This window comes from Actinia tenebrosa, unplaced genomic scaffold (genome assembly GCF_029948245.1).
Source record: "Actinia tenebrosa isolate PJP-AT-01 unplaced genomic scaffold, QUT_ActTen_1.0 PGA_scaffold14__42_contigs__length_11649687, whole genome shotgun sequence".
NCBI lineage: Eukaryota > Metazoa > Cnidaria > Anthozoa > Actiniaria > Actiniidae > Actinia > Actinia tenebrosa.
The window spans coordinates 5034611-5051973 of NW_028292574.1; the positions used below are offsets into that span (position 1 = coordinate 5034611).

The window sequence follows — 17363 nt, forward strand, 5'->3', positions numbered from 1 at the left end:
AGGCCGGGGAGGCAGGCGGAGATTGGAGCTGAGTAGGAATTCCAAAACACTTGCCGTTACTGAGTTAATTTGGAAGGAAAAGTGGTACGGCTCGCAGATTTCATAAAAAGGTCATGCTGGTGACATTCAACAGAATAATTTCTTGTTATTTCTTGTTATTATTATTGTCATAGACACCATAGGGACTGTAAAAAAAGACCATCTTTCTTTTCTAGTAAATTTTTCTCTTTGTCCTGCAGTTCTCAATCTCTCCAAGAAAATCTAATTCTCTGCTTTCCCATGCCCCATAATGCTTTGCACCTTGGGAGGTAACCAATCAAAACACTGTCCCAAAATGAAATGTTCATCAATTGAATGTACACTACACCTGCTTTTATCTGAACAATAATCAGTTCATTCTGAGTTAATTTTGCATGTTCAGAACATCATGAAACATTTGGTGTTACAAAAAATGTATAGGCTTATGAAGAAAAAATTTAAAATATGCTTTGAACTTGTTCAATATTCTCTTTCTGTTTCTTACTGTTTCATTTTATTTAACAAATATTCGCCGAAGGTGAAGTGAATGTCGGGGAATATTTACCAAGACACAAGTCTTCGAGCGGCAAGGTAAACGTTCTCTGACATTCACTGAGGCTGAGGCAAATAATTGTTGATTCTTTCAAAAAAAAGGAAAGGAACGATAATAGGCATTTTCTTTCTGGTAACAGCCGTAAAGCGGCTGGCCGCCATTTTGGATTATTGCTGAAGGTGATTATCATGTGATAGTGGGAGTTTCTCAACTAATCAGCGTGCGAGACTTTCAATAATCACCTAGGTATTTTTACTAAATTTGGATATCACAAGAGGTATTTTTAACATAGTCTGATCAGCCTTCAGCACAAGAAGTGCGTTTTGTTTCCTCTGGTTACCCCCCAAAGACGCAATTAGTATTTAATGTGTGTGAAAAGAAGGGAATTCTCTCAGTGAGTTAGCCTTGCCATGACTTATTCCTCTAGTTGGATTTCCTGTGGTGAGTCAACTAAACTAATCTCTCCCTTTCCCTTCTCTTATAACTTTGTCACAGATGGTGAGAAAGAAAAGTAGAAACTTGTTAGGCCTTTCCAGTTTGGGCATAATGTTTTCCCATTTGAGCTAGATGTGTCATTCCCTAGAGTATCCTTTCTACTTTTAATGTTTGTGCATAAAAAAAGCACATATGGATATGGATACGACTTAAGAAAAGAATCTTATTCTCAAGAATATTACACTCATGGTAAAAATGATCTATTCAAGGGAGACAAAAATTCACTACTGTAAATTTAAAGTAGAAATGTTGTACCTTCACTTGGAAGACCTACACTCTTGACCAAATCACAAAAAATCTTCTTCACAAATGGTCTACAAAAAACATATAATAAAAATTGAAAAATAAGAAATAAATGAAATAAATGAAATAGAACAATAATTAAAAATAAAATAAAATAAATAATATAGAAAGGAAAGGAAAAGAAAGGAAAGAAAAGGAATGGAATGGAAAGGAATGGAATGGAAAGGAAAGAAAGGAAAGGAAAGGAATGGAATGGAAAGGAAAGGAAAGGAGGCCGGAAGGAGGCCGGAAGGGGGCCGGCCCTGCCTATTCGGACCGAAGAAAGGACTCTTACCGGAAGAAAGGCCCGGAACGGACGATTTAAGGAAGATCCTGACAAAACGAAATGAAATGAAAAAATAAGGGTTTTTTTGATGTTTCTCCCTCGCCTGCAAAAATCAAATGCTAATGATCGTGAAATGAGGGCCACAGATTTGTTAGCCACTGGCTATTAAGTGCTACTCTCATAAGACTAAAACAATTTATTTTTAATCTCAAGGGGAGTTAGAGTCATGTGACCGAGCTTAGTGTAGATGGTCTACAGGGATAAAAGCAATTTGGCCTATATCAGATCAAGATTCATTTTTTCCAGAAGACTGAAAAAAAAAATTGGTTGACAGCCTCTCAACAAAGAAGATTGATATTAGACACCTAAGTATATAACGTGCTATAAATATCACTAAACGTAATTTGATATCATAATAAGCTCAAGTGTTTTGACTGAAGTTGGATCGTCAATCACGCAAAACCTGAAAGGATTACCTTAGATTATGCTAATTTACCCCCCTCTTTCGTTCAATAGTCATTCATTTATAAAATAAATATTCAAAATTTTTGTTATTTTGACTTGGTTTAGAATGCTGTTGTACATTAGTCTTTGACCTTTCTGCCTCATATTATGCTTTGAACATGACACACAAACGTTTAGAGTAAAGAGCAAGCGTTCATGCTTAATATAATTTTAAATCCAAAATATAAACCTTATTTTCGACTAAGCCTTATTCTTCATTTAGTATTAAAAGTGGACAAAACTGCATTTAACTTACAATAGTAAGTTTATCAACACAAAACGCTTTTAATAAATTTATTATTTTAGCCATTGGTTATAAAATACATCTATTTTCAAAATATTTTGAGGTTCATGGAGTCGTCCGCTTGAGCGTGAAAATTGTTCTTCTTTGATCAAGGAAAAAACCTACCTTTCGTGTTTAGCAGGAAAAAGCAAGCACAACTCAATGGAACATAGTCTCATGTAGGCAAATTTTCCATCGGCAGATAAGAAATCGTTGATGGTTTTCTGGCTTGTTTTTGTTTTGCTGGTGCACGAAACTAGCTGTTCAGATCCTTCCGCCATGTTTAGTTATCATGTCAATAAAAACAGTCCCGTTGGTTCCCGCGAGGATCCCGCGACACACGAGACACAGGTAGCCCAACAAGAAAGCTTAATGAAGGAAACTTCCTACTTCGTAACTTCTGAATCAAGAAAGGAAGTTAAACACGGAGGATGGGTTCCAGAAATACTATTTCCTACATGTAAGGACAAGCCGTAATTTTAATCTATGTCATTCTACTGAACTTAAAGAACATGGTCGTCTTGACCACTGAGGGGTTTAGCCATGGAAACCATGCATGGAATAAACTGACTTCGACCATACGGCGGCCATCTTGGATCGCAAGCCAAATACTGAACTTTGTTACATGAATGACGTCGATTGATATTAACTGCTCACTTCAAGAGAATACAACAACAAAAAATGAATTAAGATCGTACATCGATCACCTTTACCTATAAAAGAGAAATAAAGAAAAGACAAAGCTCTATATATATTTTTTCGAAATCCTTGGTTTTGTGTTTTGCCCCCTGGCAAGATGTTCGTATTGATTCAACAACTCCCTGGCTACTGAGATGCATTTTCAGGTCATCAAAGTCTACCGGAAGCCGGCGTACATAGAATTACCCTATAAGTCGTCGCGTGAAGTAAATCACATGACGTAATTGATACTAAAAGGTAGTACTATAAAAAAGACTTGAAATTTTAAAGCACTTAGCAATAGGCTTTCATGCAAAGGGATCATTACGTACACTAAATCTCTTAAAGCAATATAACATGTGCTTTGTCAGTCAACACTGAAGAGTTAAACTCCACTCTTGTACTTTATAGTGAAGTACTAAAGCAAACCATCCAACTGAAGCGGACTTCCGATTAGAGAAGGTAATTGACATGAATCTGGCTTATTTATATTGAAATCTAAGGATTTTCCCCCTAAAATCGTAAGTCATGGTTTCTTTCTAATTATATGTTGGAGAGTGGGGAAATCTCAGTGTCACATAACACGATAAAGTGAGTTGACAGGATAAAAAGACAGTTACTTACCGGAAGGCGTATGGCCATATCAATTGCGAAATGCAATGTTTCCACGTTCTTCTTCATCATCTTCGCAGTTCTCCTCCTTCTCCTCCTCCTCATGTACTTTTTCTTCTTTACCTATCTCTTCCTGGACACTTTGTCACTTCCATTAGTTCATCTTCAGTCGTTTTTTTCCTTCGAATTAAATTCTAATTACTCTTTCTAAGTCTTGCTCTTCTTCTTCAACTTATCCTTTGTCTTCCTCTTAGCTTTTGAGCTAATATTAGCCCTCTCATAGATAAGCTAGTGGTGCAAACTTACTTCCATCTATAGGTTCTATTGCGCTTCTATCAACTACCAGCTCCACATAACATCCCGTCCGTGATGAAATGTTTACTTTTAGATAGTTACATGGCTTATTCGATCTCGAGCCTGTGAAATGTTATCACATTTATTTTTTTTATTTTTTATAATTTTCAGTACAAATAGCTGATAAACTATAGCGATACATAACGACAAACAAACAGTTGATTTGACTTCTGATTATGAATAAATTAGGTCCTGGGGAGGGGATTAGGTCGAAGGTAGTTATAAATATAAAATTTCTCACTGCCCGGATATTCCTGTTCCGGCTATTTCCTTGTTCTTATGTACTACTGCGTCTTTTCATTACCGATCGATCTCAAGCAGGGAGATGGAAGCATAAGCTAAATTACCTCTAAATATTTCAGATCCTTTTGGTTAGCGTGGGCATACACCATTTTCAAAAAACAGTTGTCATCGCCAAAGGCCAAAGGCAATAGGCGATATGCGAAAAGCAATAAGAGAAAAGGTATTTCCAAGATAAGAATAACTGGAATGACTTGTGTTTCTGCTTCTTATTCTCGTCAAGGACATGGACCTTAGTGTTGAGACGGATTCAATGTTGTTTGTAGTCGACGTAACCATTTCCGTCTATGAATGACTTTTCGCCTTTCGCTTTAAGATTAAAACGAAAGGATAAAAAACTTTAATTGTGGTGTTAATTTTCAAATTTCTTTCGTCCACTTGATCATAGTGTCAACTGAGTGACGAAGCGCCCCTCAAACCAGCCCCATAATGCACCGTATTTCTACAACTCCGGAACGGCAGTAAACTGTGTTTTCCGGATTAAAATCCCCCTTTAATGGAAAGACATATTAAATTGTTCTTCCACATGTGATATCTAATCCAGGGATCAAACCCCAAAAATAATAATATATAGCAGCAACTGTTACGATCGGTTATAATTTGATTTTCCACTTTAAAAAAAAATCGTCCTTTTCTCACGAGGGTAGCACTTAATAGCCAGTGGCTAACAAACCTGTGGCCCTCATTCCATGATCGAATTGGAATTTAGGAGTTGATTTTTGCGGAGGGAGGAAAACCGGAGAACCCGGAAAACCCTCGAAGCACAGGAGAGAACCAACAAACAACTCTACTCATATACAACACCGAACCCGGCGGGACTCGAACTCGGGTCGCATTGATGAGAGGCGAGCGCTCACACCGCTACGCCACCCGTGCTTCCCAACAACAACTTGAAACACTGACTTGAAGTCGTTTCTTCACGGTTACACGTCATACTATTTATGCACTGGCAACGCAGCCCATATCATCACTGTTTTTAAAAAATCAGCTTTTTAGCTCTATTCTTGGAGCAATCTTTTGCAGTATATATCACCACTTACAAGCAAGTCTGACACAGACGAGAAACCTTTTAGTGCTAAATATCGTTAAAAAGTAATCCAGTTCAGTTTGGGATTTTAAAATGATAAATGGTTCAAAAAAGGCTCCTAAAATGTCCAAAACGTCAGTTAATTTTTACTATAAGAATCATTTATCATTTTAAGCGTTGCCCATGTATCGAGGCAGTCCATAAATCTGAACTTGCTTACAAGACGGACTCATTTCGGACAATCTTCTTTGACTCCGACCGAAGGACTAACGTCCGAAACGTCCCCTTTTCACCCTAGTATTTTATTCATTTATTTTGGATAAAACTTCAAAAAATCAGAAAGGTTTGCATTCAATTCTTGCGTATTACTTATAACCGGTTACAGTACTTTAGCTTAGCAAGAGGTCCACTCATTACGACCACATCGATCGGCAGGACTTGCTACCAAAACACAAACTGAGCGAGGTTGCGTATCTAAACTCAAGGGGCGCTAGCCGGAAAGCCGTAGAGCTGGGCAAATTGAATGGGCCTCTAAAATTATTACTTGAAATTTTCAGAGGCAAAACATTGACCTGACTGTCAAACTCCTTACTTTTTAAGAACGCTGGAATAAAGTCAATTTTCATCGAATATTTGAAATTGGTATTTTGAACTTACCCATCCTAAGGTGGGCATCGCTTAGACCCTGAAGGCCTGAATTACGACAGCTGCGTTATTCCCTTACATGGAAAAAACAACAGAATGAATAGAACAAAAGCCCTTAGCGCCTCACTGACAATATTAATTAACATGCTAATAAATAACATAACTTAATTTGCTTTTTTCGGAAGGTGCTTCCTAGGTCATTGAGTCGTGAAAGAGCCCGACAACCGACGCGCTCATGAGGTGTAGGATTGTTTTCATAAAATTTTACAACATTTTGGGTTATATTTTGAGTGTTAAGCTTCCCTGGATGTAGTTGAGACGACAAAGAAAGATCAACGCAGGTATTTCCATGACAAATGCACTTTTTTGTTCGTTAATCTTAAAAGAGAGAAAGAGAGTTGTCTCAACTTCAGTTATTATGCAAGATAACAGGTTCTGTCGAAATAACCTTTTATCAAATACTTTAAAACTTAAACTGTACACATAAGTTTCCCAAATAGTAGCTTTTAAGTGGTAAAAAAATCTTATTTCTTATATCATTTAACAAGAATCGCTAATAAGGGAGTGTCTGACCGTCTGTCAGCAGGAAAACTTAAATTTTGAACTACACTGTTTTGAACTACATTTTCAGTAACAGCGAAGCGATTGTAGTCTATAGCTAAACGAAGGTGTTCTTAAGAGGCTTTAGATTAAAGCGACTTTCAATTAAGACTATTCAAAATCACGTAAATGAAATGCATTTCAATGAGAGTGCGTGTTTTCGGGTCTTTGTTTTGGAAACGTTGAGTAGAGTAAGCAATTACGAATTATCCCCTCGTCATAAATAGTGCCCCCGTAGAAAGAGTACTCTGATCTCCCACGTATAAAACATATATTACATTTTAGTCTTATTATCTGTAGCAGGAATACATCGGAAGCATTTACGTAACTACGTAGGCTTTTCTTTATTTTTCCTTTTTTTTGCGTGTCTTTCTCGGTCGGAACTCTTATAATCAACACAAAACAAATTGAAACTCACGTAAAAGATTATAACTATAAAAGCTGTCATCATAATTTCTGACTCATATTAATTTTATTCTTGACGTCTTATAATTGTAGGATAAATAGAATTTAAAAAAATGATTTGTCAAATGATTAATTCGGCTTTGAAAATACATCAAATATTTTTAAAAAGTATACGTCTCTACAGGTTCCTTAGTTCAGGAGTTCGTCCCCTGATTCCAAAAAAAAAAAAAAAAACTTTCTCGCTCATATAGATTTTCTCTCTTTATTTTGCTATTCCTCCTCATTTTTGTAAAATACAGAAACATTTTAAGTTATTAATCTGGGCAAATCGAATAAAACACATTCAATTAAGGTAGATTTTTTCTTAAATAAACTCTTGATTTTCACTGAAGTGCTAATAACTGAAAACAATGAAGTACTCTAATGACTGAATTCGTATGAAGTAACTTTAAAGTCAACATTTTTCTTGAAAAAATAGCTATATCTGATTTATGTATCTCGAGAAGCATAAACCTAGCTACATTTAATTGCAAAGTTTTCAAAAAATTACAGCGGCATACGGAAGTAAACGCTCTGTTTAATCGTGTGAATCACGCTGAAGAATAAAACCTATTTTTTTAGTTACAAACTTTTCAAAAAGTTACAGCGATGCAATTAGTAACAAGTTTGTTTGTTGTTTGCAAAACGTGTTTGTTTGCCTGCTTGCCTGCTTGCCTGCTTGCCTGCTTGCCTGCTTGCCTGCTTGCCTGCTTGCCTGCTTGCCTGCTTGCCTGCTTGCCTGCTTGCCTGCTTGCCTGCTTGCCTGCTTGCCTGCTTGCCTGCTTGCCTGCTTGCCTGCTTGCCTGCTGCTTGCCTGTTTGCCTGTTTGCTTCAGCGTTTGCTTTCATGTACAGAACCTGCCCTTAACTGAGCTAAACTCGTTCTTGCCAAAATAATTAACGGACCGCTGACGAAATATATTATTGTAATCACGAAAATCCGGCTCATGATAATTATAATAATTTTTACTGAAGAGAGTAATCACCTTTATCTCACAGCTTTATTGCCAAGCCTTTTAATCCCTCCAGATGTCAGAAACTTGAAAAATTAATCAAAACTTTATGATACACAAATCGATTTACAAACTCAACCCGACAAACAAATTACAAAACCAGGTCATTCAAGAAAAATCTTTTATTAAAACAACTTTTTTTTTATTATAAATGTTTTTGTTCTTTCTGTAAACATCTACAGGACCTACAGATTCAAGATAACCGCACTAAGCTCACCGCATACCACAAAGAGAGGCTCAGCATCATATATAAAGCCTTTCTCTATTAACAAGCTACGTTCTTTCGCCGACAATAGACCTGAAATTTTGGAAGTTTAAAAACCGTTAAACAAAGTTACGATTCGTACCTGGCCTTAGGATAAAAAGGATTACAAAGAGATGACCAATATATCAAACGCTACGGTTACTGTGTGGTCAACGGATGGTCCTGAGTTCGTGGCAGCTTTGGTGTCGCTAGGTAAGTTCGTTTTTAATTATTCTCTTATAAAAAAAAATAATTTAGAAAACCAAGAAATGGTTCAATGTGCAATTAGCCTCGCTTTCCTGAATTTTACAGTTTTTCTTATTAGTATCGTAGCTTATCGTTTCTATTTTTTAAAGTAGTAACAGTTCAGAACATGAATCGAAGTATAGATTTTGCTTCCCATTTTTATAATCAATTCACTTTCATAAACACAAAATGGCGTTATAGCAACGAAGTCATAACTTTTCCCCCTTTTATTAAAAAATATATATATTTATCTTCATTACGAAGCATTTTGTCTGTCAAAACTACATTCTGTTAACTTCACACTGAAATATTTTATTTGGTGCGAAAATTTTATCATTACTGTGGTGGTATAATTTTCCAGGATTTCGAACATCTAATTGCATCTAAATCTTAACTGAATATTGCTTAAATCACCCAACATATTTAGGAGAACACTTGGTATTGAGTTTACTTGGAACTCCTAACCGCCATGCAGGTGTACCATAGATCTAGAGTGCTTCATTATAACTATTGCTTACAAAGAAAACCTCTATACAAAAGGAAGTTCTGAACATATATATATGATTAATATGAATAAATATCTTAGAAGGAAAATAACCCGTTATTTTCAGTAAGAATGTTCTAGGAAATTAAGTTATTAGACTAAAAGGGTCACTCAGGAACCAGCTGTTTATTTTTTATTTCGTCAACGTTTAACATTGAAATTCAATTCTTTTTTTTTAAAAAAAAAAAACATTGGTAAATTCAGTTGTTGTTGATATGTTTTACGATTTTTTCCGTTTTTCTTTGCTAGAGCTAAATTATGTATAGCAGCACATTTGCATTCGCATTTTCGGTGAAATAACTGATACTTGAATTGCGATATAAAGAAGAGATAACTCAGTGCAAATATATTTTGAAAACGAGAAAGCAGTTGTTTTCACATTTCCTGTGAGTAAAGCTGTTGATCTTATTCATCATGCAGTTTACCCTGCGAGAAAAGTCTCCTTTTGAAAGAAAAATAATAGACAAAATATACCAGAGACTTATCGAAATGATTTGATTCCATTAGCAATCTATTTATTTTATTTTATAACTAAAAAAAGTATTGAAAATTTTCTTGTTTTTTTAAAACGACTCTTTATATAATACAGGCAATTCAGATCATAAATAGACAAAATATTACGAGAAAAGTAAGCTTTGGTACTTAAATTTTTTTTTTTTTTTTTAATATTCTGCCTTGCTGAACCTATCAGTTGGGTTAATTATTGGTATCGCCTTAGGTTTAATTGAATTGTAGCTGGGATTACTGAGTCTTTTAAAAAAATTTACAACTTTTCAATTTGTAATTCGGTTAACTTCCAGCGCAACTGCGGAATAACAACAATATCAGTCCTAATTGTAAGTACAGAGACTTCGCTGTTTTTGTAATAATATCAAAATAAGGATAAATGTTTAAATGGATAATAATATATTTTTCAAATCAATAATATTCTTTTAAATTCAAGAGACAGAGAGCCTCTCGAAGAGCTGAGATAGAGAGGAAAATTTTTTGCTGTAGTACGTACACAAGACGAATTTCTTTAGCCCTTCTTAACAAACAAGAAAAGCCATCTAAAACTCATTTAGAGAATTTAATGATTTTAGTCGCGCTGTGTAAATTAGTAAAAAACACCTGTTAAATCTTTGAGTGACATTAACCCAGTTTTGATTCAATATTTGCTTTCAAAGTGCTTTAATAAGACAAATTCATGTTAGACCACAAAGAATACTTTAAAAAACTCAGGATGTTATTTGATTGAATTAAAGACGTGCCTTATAATTCAAAAAGAAAGAAAGAAAAGAAAGAAAAGGAAGGAATAAAGAAAGAACGAATAAACGAATGAAAGAACGAAAGAAAGAAAGAAAGAAAATGAGAAAGAAAGAGAGAGAGAGAAAATGAGAAAGAAAGAGAGAGAGAAAATAAGAAAGAAAGAGAGAAAGAGAGAAAGAAAATAAGAGAGAGAGAGAAAGAAAGAAAGAAAGAAAAAAGCCAATATAGGTTTTTATTTTTGTTTTTACCTAAGCTTTTAACATCCCTCTTTCTAATCACTTCTCCTCGACCATTTTTCCTGCTGTTCTGTGTACACTAGTTGTCATGACAACACATGACAGGGAAGCGATTCATCGTTATTCCGCCTACCAACCCTACAGCATTATAATCACTCGTAACTAGCTAATAGAAAGCATAGTGGATGTCAAGCACAGAGTGTTTTCTTTTCTTCTACAGAGTACTAAATTCAGTGTAATAAAAAATATACGAGGACTACATAATATGCTCTCAGAAGCCGAGAATGTTTTGAGAAAAACCACTTGAAATAAGCCATAGGCAACTTGTAAGGGGACAATCATATTGTAAAAAGGAAAATATTGTTTTGTTTTTTTTTCTAATAAACGTTATTTTGGTTTTTGTTCTGTTTTTTTTTTTTTTTTTTTTTTTTTAATTATTATTATTTTTTAATTATTTTTATTTTTTGGTCTGCTATCTGTCTTTTTCTTTTCTTTTTTTTTCTTTTTTTTTTCTTTTCTTCTGTAATGTGTTCTTCCTTTTTTATTACTTCGGCTTTGGCTTATTTTTCTTTCTTCGTTCCTTTCCTCCTATAGCCTTTCTTATTTCCTTCGTTCATTTTTCTTTCTTTTGTCTTTTCTCGGTTTGAAGCAGTCCTTATATTAGCGTCATTACCTCTATTTCCTTCATGCACAGGGTTCTTATCTATTTCAACATATACAGTGTATATTAATGATAGCTGACTTGGTGTATTAGTTCATCAAACACTGATGAAGACTTTCCTAGCTTCTTCTGAAATTCTTTTCGAACCCGCCGTACTTGACTAGTTGTCGAAACAGGCACTTTCAGTCTAACATTGAAAGTTATTTAGTCTTTCTCGAAGTATTTAGGCTGCGTTCATAATGTATGGCAGAGGGAGGGAGGGGGGGGGGGGGGGGGGTGGCAGGTTAAAATTTTAAATCACTGTCCAGAATAATTCTTAACACCCCCTCTTAAAGTCATGCCAAAAAATGCGATCCCGCTAAGCAAGGCTTGTAGCATCCTCCACATTTTTCTGATAAAAATTTGCCCATACCCCCCTTTTCCTACCAAAATTTTCCCGAACGCCCTTCAATTGCACCTGCCCCCCCCCCCCCCCCCCCCCCCCCCCGACCCTCCGCAATACATTATGAACGCAGCTTTAGAATAATTTTATTCGTTTACAAGTAAGCATTGTGCATATATTCAATAGCTTAAGGTTTTAAGAAGCAAAATTGTCGGCTTTACTCGCTAAAAAAAATGACGTGCAAAAAGCTGCCTTAAGATTCAATTAATTGATTCTGAATGGCAACTTAAATAATCAAGCATTTCCTTAATTAAACTCGTATTGAATATCATGGATATGTTTGCGAATGTTAGTGACACGTAAAGACCTCTTTGCCTGATATTTATCTTATCACTATAGCACTAAAGAGTTTCATGGTCGCGACATGAATACAGAAACTTAAGACTATATTTTTATATCTACTTTTGAAATTTCCTCAAACCTTTACAACTGATATGACTAACGATATTCTGGTAGGGGATCAACCATGAAATAATAGAGCGTTTTCACTCAGTCCCTAGAGAGTTAACTAACAATAGAGATGGCGGACATATTGGTGTACCTAACAAAATAAACTATGACAAAGTTATTGTCAAAGATACACCAATAATGGCGGCTGTGACGTCATTTGAGAACGCTCTATAGACCTTGAGATGTCAAGGTTGAAAACACACACACACACACACACACACACACACACACACACACACACACACACACACACACGCATACATACAAATTTAAATTTAAAGTGTTTCGTATATTGTTCCAGCTAGCAGCAAATTAAATTCTAAATGTAAGCAAAAAATAATGTAAGACATCAAGCTTTACTCTATATATGTTAATATGTTAGTGTCGAAGTTGGAGTAGAGAAACCTCACTCCATATATGGTATGATCAATTCCATATTTGGATTGTGCGGAAAAGCGGCAAACGAAAAGGCCGTCGTTTTATAACGAATTCGACGTGAACATTTTTGAAGAAGAAAAGAAAAGAAAAAAAAGACAAGTAAAAAAATAAAAACTTTGGAAAATCGAGGAAGGATACGGGGACGATGCTCGTGGGTCTGCCTAGCAGACAACAGACACAGGGAAATACGACACTCAATGTTTGATATGCGATGTAAACTCAAATTCACCAGGGTGACCCATTCAGCTAGGAGGCTGGTATCCAGAGGGGCCTTGCTTTTTAGATGTGCTTTTCATTGAAACGGCGCAAAGTTATATAAAAAACACCCTGACAGCTGTGCTTTCTATAAGTTTTCCAATAGTTGCCCCCTTCGACATCCCATAATGCCTTAATCACAACTGAATAGGATTAAAGATGGCTGCCGTATCGGTAAAAAGGTCTATTCAGCTTCGGGGAAACAGGGCCCGGTTGTACGGAGCCTGGATAGCACTATCCGGCGGATAAATCCTTATCCAGTGGATAATTCGATGCTGTTATCCATTAAATTTATCCACTGGATAAGATTTATCCGTCGGATAGTGCTATCCAGGCTTCGTACAACAGGGCCAAGAAGAGTAAATACGATTATATTATTGTTTCCCCTTAGCCTCGACTTAAAATGTTTTGTGTAGACCACTCCACTAGAATACCGAAAGTTGTTTAATTTTGAAGCCAGCCATGAAAACTGTTTTAGCTTAATTGCCCTATTTACATTGTTCACGAGTGGTTTGAAATAGAAATCCGAAACATTATGACAGATTATGCCCTGTTTTTGGGAAGCTGTTTGGTCATGTGGCTACTATAACGCCATTACTTATCATCATCACCATCATTGTCATCATCAGCATCAACTTTAACATCGTCAACATCACCAACGACACCGATCATCATCAACACCACCACCAATCGCAGCGTCATCACTGATCAACAGCAATAGCAACATCAGTATCATCAACCGCATTATCATCATCATTATCATCACTGATTAACATCAACAGCAACATCATCATCTCCATCATCGACAACATCGGCATCAACGTGATCACCATCATTACTATCATCAGCAACAGCTTCATAATACCACGACATCATCATCCTCATCATCATCATCAACTTTAACAGCAACAACGAACAACTTCATCATCATCATCATCATCATCATCTTATCCGCTTTCTGGTACCGAGTTCTATATCATTTATCAATTCACCATAAAAATCCTGGAATAATTTTTTCTAGTTTTCACATGTGCTTTTTTTAATTTCCTTTTTCAGGTTTTGTTTCCTTGATAGGATTAGGAGGAAATGGGCTCGTCGTCGCCATCATCACAACTGCACGAAACCGTGGTGAAAAAAACGCTGTCCAGCTATTTCTATTTCATCTAGCCGTCTCAGACCTCATGGTTTGTTTATTGTGCATCCCGCTGACGATTTTAATGAACTTTAATTTTCCCACCGAAGTTTCGGTCACGGAACATGGCTTGTGTAAAGTTACGAGATATGTGCAGGTGAGTCAGAGTCTGTAGATGGGGGAAAGAGCTCGTTTCGTAAGGAAGTAAACTTATACGTTTTTACCAAATTCAAAAAAACTTTGTCAGCGCCAAAAGCGATAGGTCATTCCGAATTGGAAATGGATTCTTTGAATCGAAGAACATTGATTTAGTCTCAACGCTACAGGTCCATGTTCTTGACGAGAATAAGAAGCAGAAACGTTAACACAAGTCATTCTGAGCTATACTTGAATCTCAAGTAAGGACGCATATATATCCATGCCTAATCATTTTTTATTTATTTTGCTCCAGTTTCTTGCACCGTCAAGTTCTATCGCCATTCTCACCGTCATCAGCATCGATAGATTCTATTCACTAGTCAAACCATTCAAACGTGGATCTAAGTTTCGCAGTCCCTACTTCCTTATCTTCACAGCCTGGTTTTACGCAGGAGTCATATTCCTACCAACATTTTACTTCGCTAAGATGGAACAAATTTCCACCAATCGCGGTGAGGTCTGGTACTGCGCGACTATCCCGAACAACAACCTCATAGGATTCATCTACTTGCTGTTTCTATTCTTATCGGCCTTTGCTGTACCGCTGGTCACAATCATCGTGTTGTACTTCCGCGTGGGAAAGGCGGTGTGGAGCCGACAGCGGAAAATCTCCCGTTCGTCAAACACGTATATCACGAAGAATAGTCTCTCTGTACTTCAACGCTCTAGGAGGCGAGTGACAAGGATGCTACTGATTGTCGTTGTCGTGTTTTTATTTTGTTGGTCACCCTTTGTTATTTACACCGGATTTATTGAGAAATACGTCGCCTCGTTCCCAAACCCCGCCGATGTAGCTCGGTTGGTATTATACTCCTTAGGGCTTGCCAACTCTATATGTAATCCTTTTATATACTATTTGAACAACGAGGGATCAAAAAAGGGATCTCTAAAGAATATTTGCTTCGAGGCAGTGGTACGTAAGGTTACAAGGAAGAGTAGTTCACGTACTGAAAGATACCGTCCCCAAACTGGAACGGTATATACTGTGTATAAGGACGGGGGTGAAGTCTATGATACGAAACTATAAAATCTAGAATATTGATACGAAAACAGGCTATATAGGTCAGCGTTTACTGACGATAAAACACGGACCGGTTTCGTCTGGCACGCACGCATCATGGGGCATGTCCGTTACCGGCTGAGATGTACGAACATGAAGCTTTTATGTTAGGCATTCCGAGTTTAATGAGGATAAAACTGGATCGAGTTGGCGTTGTAGTGCATGGTTCTTAGGGCCAGTATAGATATTTCAAGATGGCGTGTATTTCGCCCGCCAACTCATCAATTCTGTTTTTCCCGTCGATCAGCTGAATGGCAAGGCTTCAATATAATTCTTTGTAGCTAACACACCTAATGGTAGTCAGTGTATGACGACCATTTGGAGCACATTATGATGTAAACAACATTTATCAGCTGATTTAACAGCAATATCGTAGCTAGTTTATGATACTGTAAATAGTTTGTAGGAAACTAACAGAGATTAGTATAAGAAATCGCACAATCTCGAGTACAATTCGGAATTATTAAACGAGCTTTAGAGTCCAATTTGAGAACGTTCAAAACATCCCGAGTATCTCGATAAATTCCGAATTGTACGAGAAGATTGAACGAGAAGATTGAACACTAAGTGTTCGACAACCATTTGGAGCAGATAATGAGATGCAAACGGCATTTATTAGCTAATTTAACAGCAGTATCATCGTTCTTGTTAGAGTACGGCGTTTTACTTTATATCCTGTAAAACGTTTGTAGGAAACTAACTCTTACTTAGTAGAAGAAAGTTAATTTAAGAGATATAAAACGACACGTTTGTTGATGCTGAAGGAAAGCAAGAGCGTAAATTCCGAGGTTTTTGCGGGAAAGCTGGTAACGAGCGTGTGGACACGCGCCGAATCATGGGGCCACTCGTCATGAGAGCAGAAAATTACAGAAGCCAGCTCAAGACAGCTCAAGACTAATCGAATTGCTAAATCTAAAGCTATTTTGCGAGGTTTTACGGTTCTCACATGTAAATAAACGAGCATCATTGACATTACAGCCATCAAACTGAACGAAAAGCGAGCAAAGCGAAAATTTAACGATGTCTATAAGAAAAACGGATTCATAAGAGTAGAAAATGATTTTTAATTTTTTTGGTATAAACATTTTTTTGGCAGTTTTTTATTTTGACACTGTAAACCTCGACTCACTATAAACTGAAAGAGCGCTGTTACCAAACCTGACATAGAGTATATCTTTGTAGGGTTACTAAAGTAGGAGCCAGCTGTTTAAACGGCGATGTGCCGAAACTAATGGAAGTGAACAGAACATATTGTTTGTAGCAACAGACGTTTAACTAAATATGTTTTTAACTTTCTATGATCTAGTGCTGGTATGTTGTTTTCTTTTTTTTAAAATTTTATCACAGTTGGGTATCCAGAAATTTTTGGCAAACTGTCGAAGAACTGAACAGTGTGAAGTGTACTCGACGTTTTACGTTTTGACAAGAAAATCTTAAAAATCTGTTATCAGTTGTTGATATTAAGCGAAACAATGCCGAGAGAAATTAAATAATAACTACATAATAGAAATATTTGGCGGCCATTGCATGTGGCAAACTGTCGAAGAACTGAGCAATGTTAAGTGTACTCGACGTTTTACGTTTTGACAAGAAAATTTTAAAAATTTGTTATCAGTTAAAGTTGTTGATATTAAGCGAAACAATGCCGAGAGAAATTAAATAATAACTATGTAGTAGAAATATCACCACGTGGCGAGGAAACAAACGAACGGAAAAGGATCAGCAAGTGTCTTGTTTTTTTTTTGGTAGATTTATTGTGATGCAAATATGAATTAGTTTCGCTTGACCAATATCACAAATGATTGATAATATTTTGGGTTTCTTATCAGCACCACTTGGTCGCCTCCTTCCCTTGACGATTCTAAATCCGTGGAAATCACTTCCTAGTTTGTAATATAGACAACAGGAAATCGATGGAAATCTTACCTTTTTGGCTTTTATCACACAATTCCACCTTCCCCCTCCCCCTTGGATCCACCTTTTTGGAGGGGGGAAGGGAAGGAAGAACGAACATTTAACTGGCCTTCCACCCACGGGGTTGCGTTGCCTGGTTGTTCCTGTCTAAAAAACGAATCCGAACTTAAAAGTCGTTCATAGATTTTCATCTATATATCTA

The 17363-nt window shown here is 36.5% G+C and overlaps 2 protein-coding genes across 3 annotated transcripts in view; one reads left to right on the forward strand and one right to left on the reverse strand.

Annotated features, from left to right (window-relative positions):
- Positions 1 to 3252, reverse strand: part of LOC116298282 (uncharacterized) — a 3875-nt gene extending 623 nt beyond the window's left edge. The window contains exons 1-3 of the mRNA XM_089029927.1: positions 3120 to 3252; positions 2548 to 3077; positions 1322 to 1380 (exon numbers count right to left, since the gene is read on the reverse strand). Of these exons, the coding sequence (XP_088886053.1) occupies positions 1322 to 1380; positions 2548 to 2702 (214 nt within the window). The 5' untranslated portion in view covers positions 2703 to 3077; positions 3120 to 3252. The remainder of the gene's footprint in view (positions 1 to 1321; positions 1381 to 2547; positions 3078 to 3119) is intronic.
- Positions 3253 to 3388: 136 nt separating this feature from the next.
- On the forward strand, positions 3389 to 16543 carry LOC116298281 (pyroglutamylated RF-amide peptide receptor). 2 transcript variants are annotated; one of them, XM_031706669.2, is made up of 5 exons: positions 3389 to 3561; positions 6223 to 6378; positions 8276 to 8550; positions 13914 to 14146; positions 14441 to 16543. In XM_031706669.2, the coding sequence occupies exons 3-5, from the start codon at positions 8472 to 8474 to the stop codon at positions 15212 to 15214; spliced, it is 1086 nt and encodes a 361-aa protein (XP_031562529.2). In that variant the 5' UTR covers positions 3389 to 3561; positions 6223 to 6378; positions 8276 to 8471; the 3' UTR covers positions 15215 to 16543. The 2 variants fall into 2 exon arrangements, with proteins under 2 accessions (XP_031562529.2, XP_031562530.2); XM_031706670.2 differs by lacking the exon at positions 6223 to 6378.
- Positions 16544 to 17363: the final 820 nt, after the last annotated feature.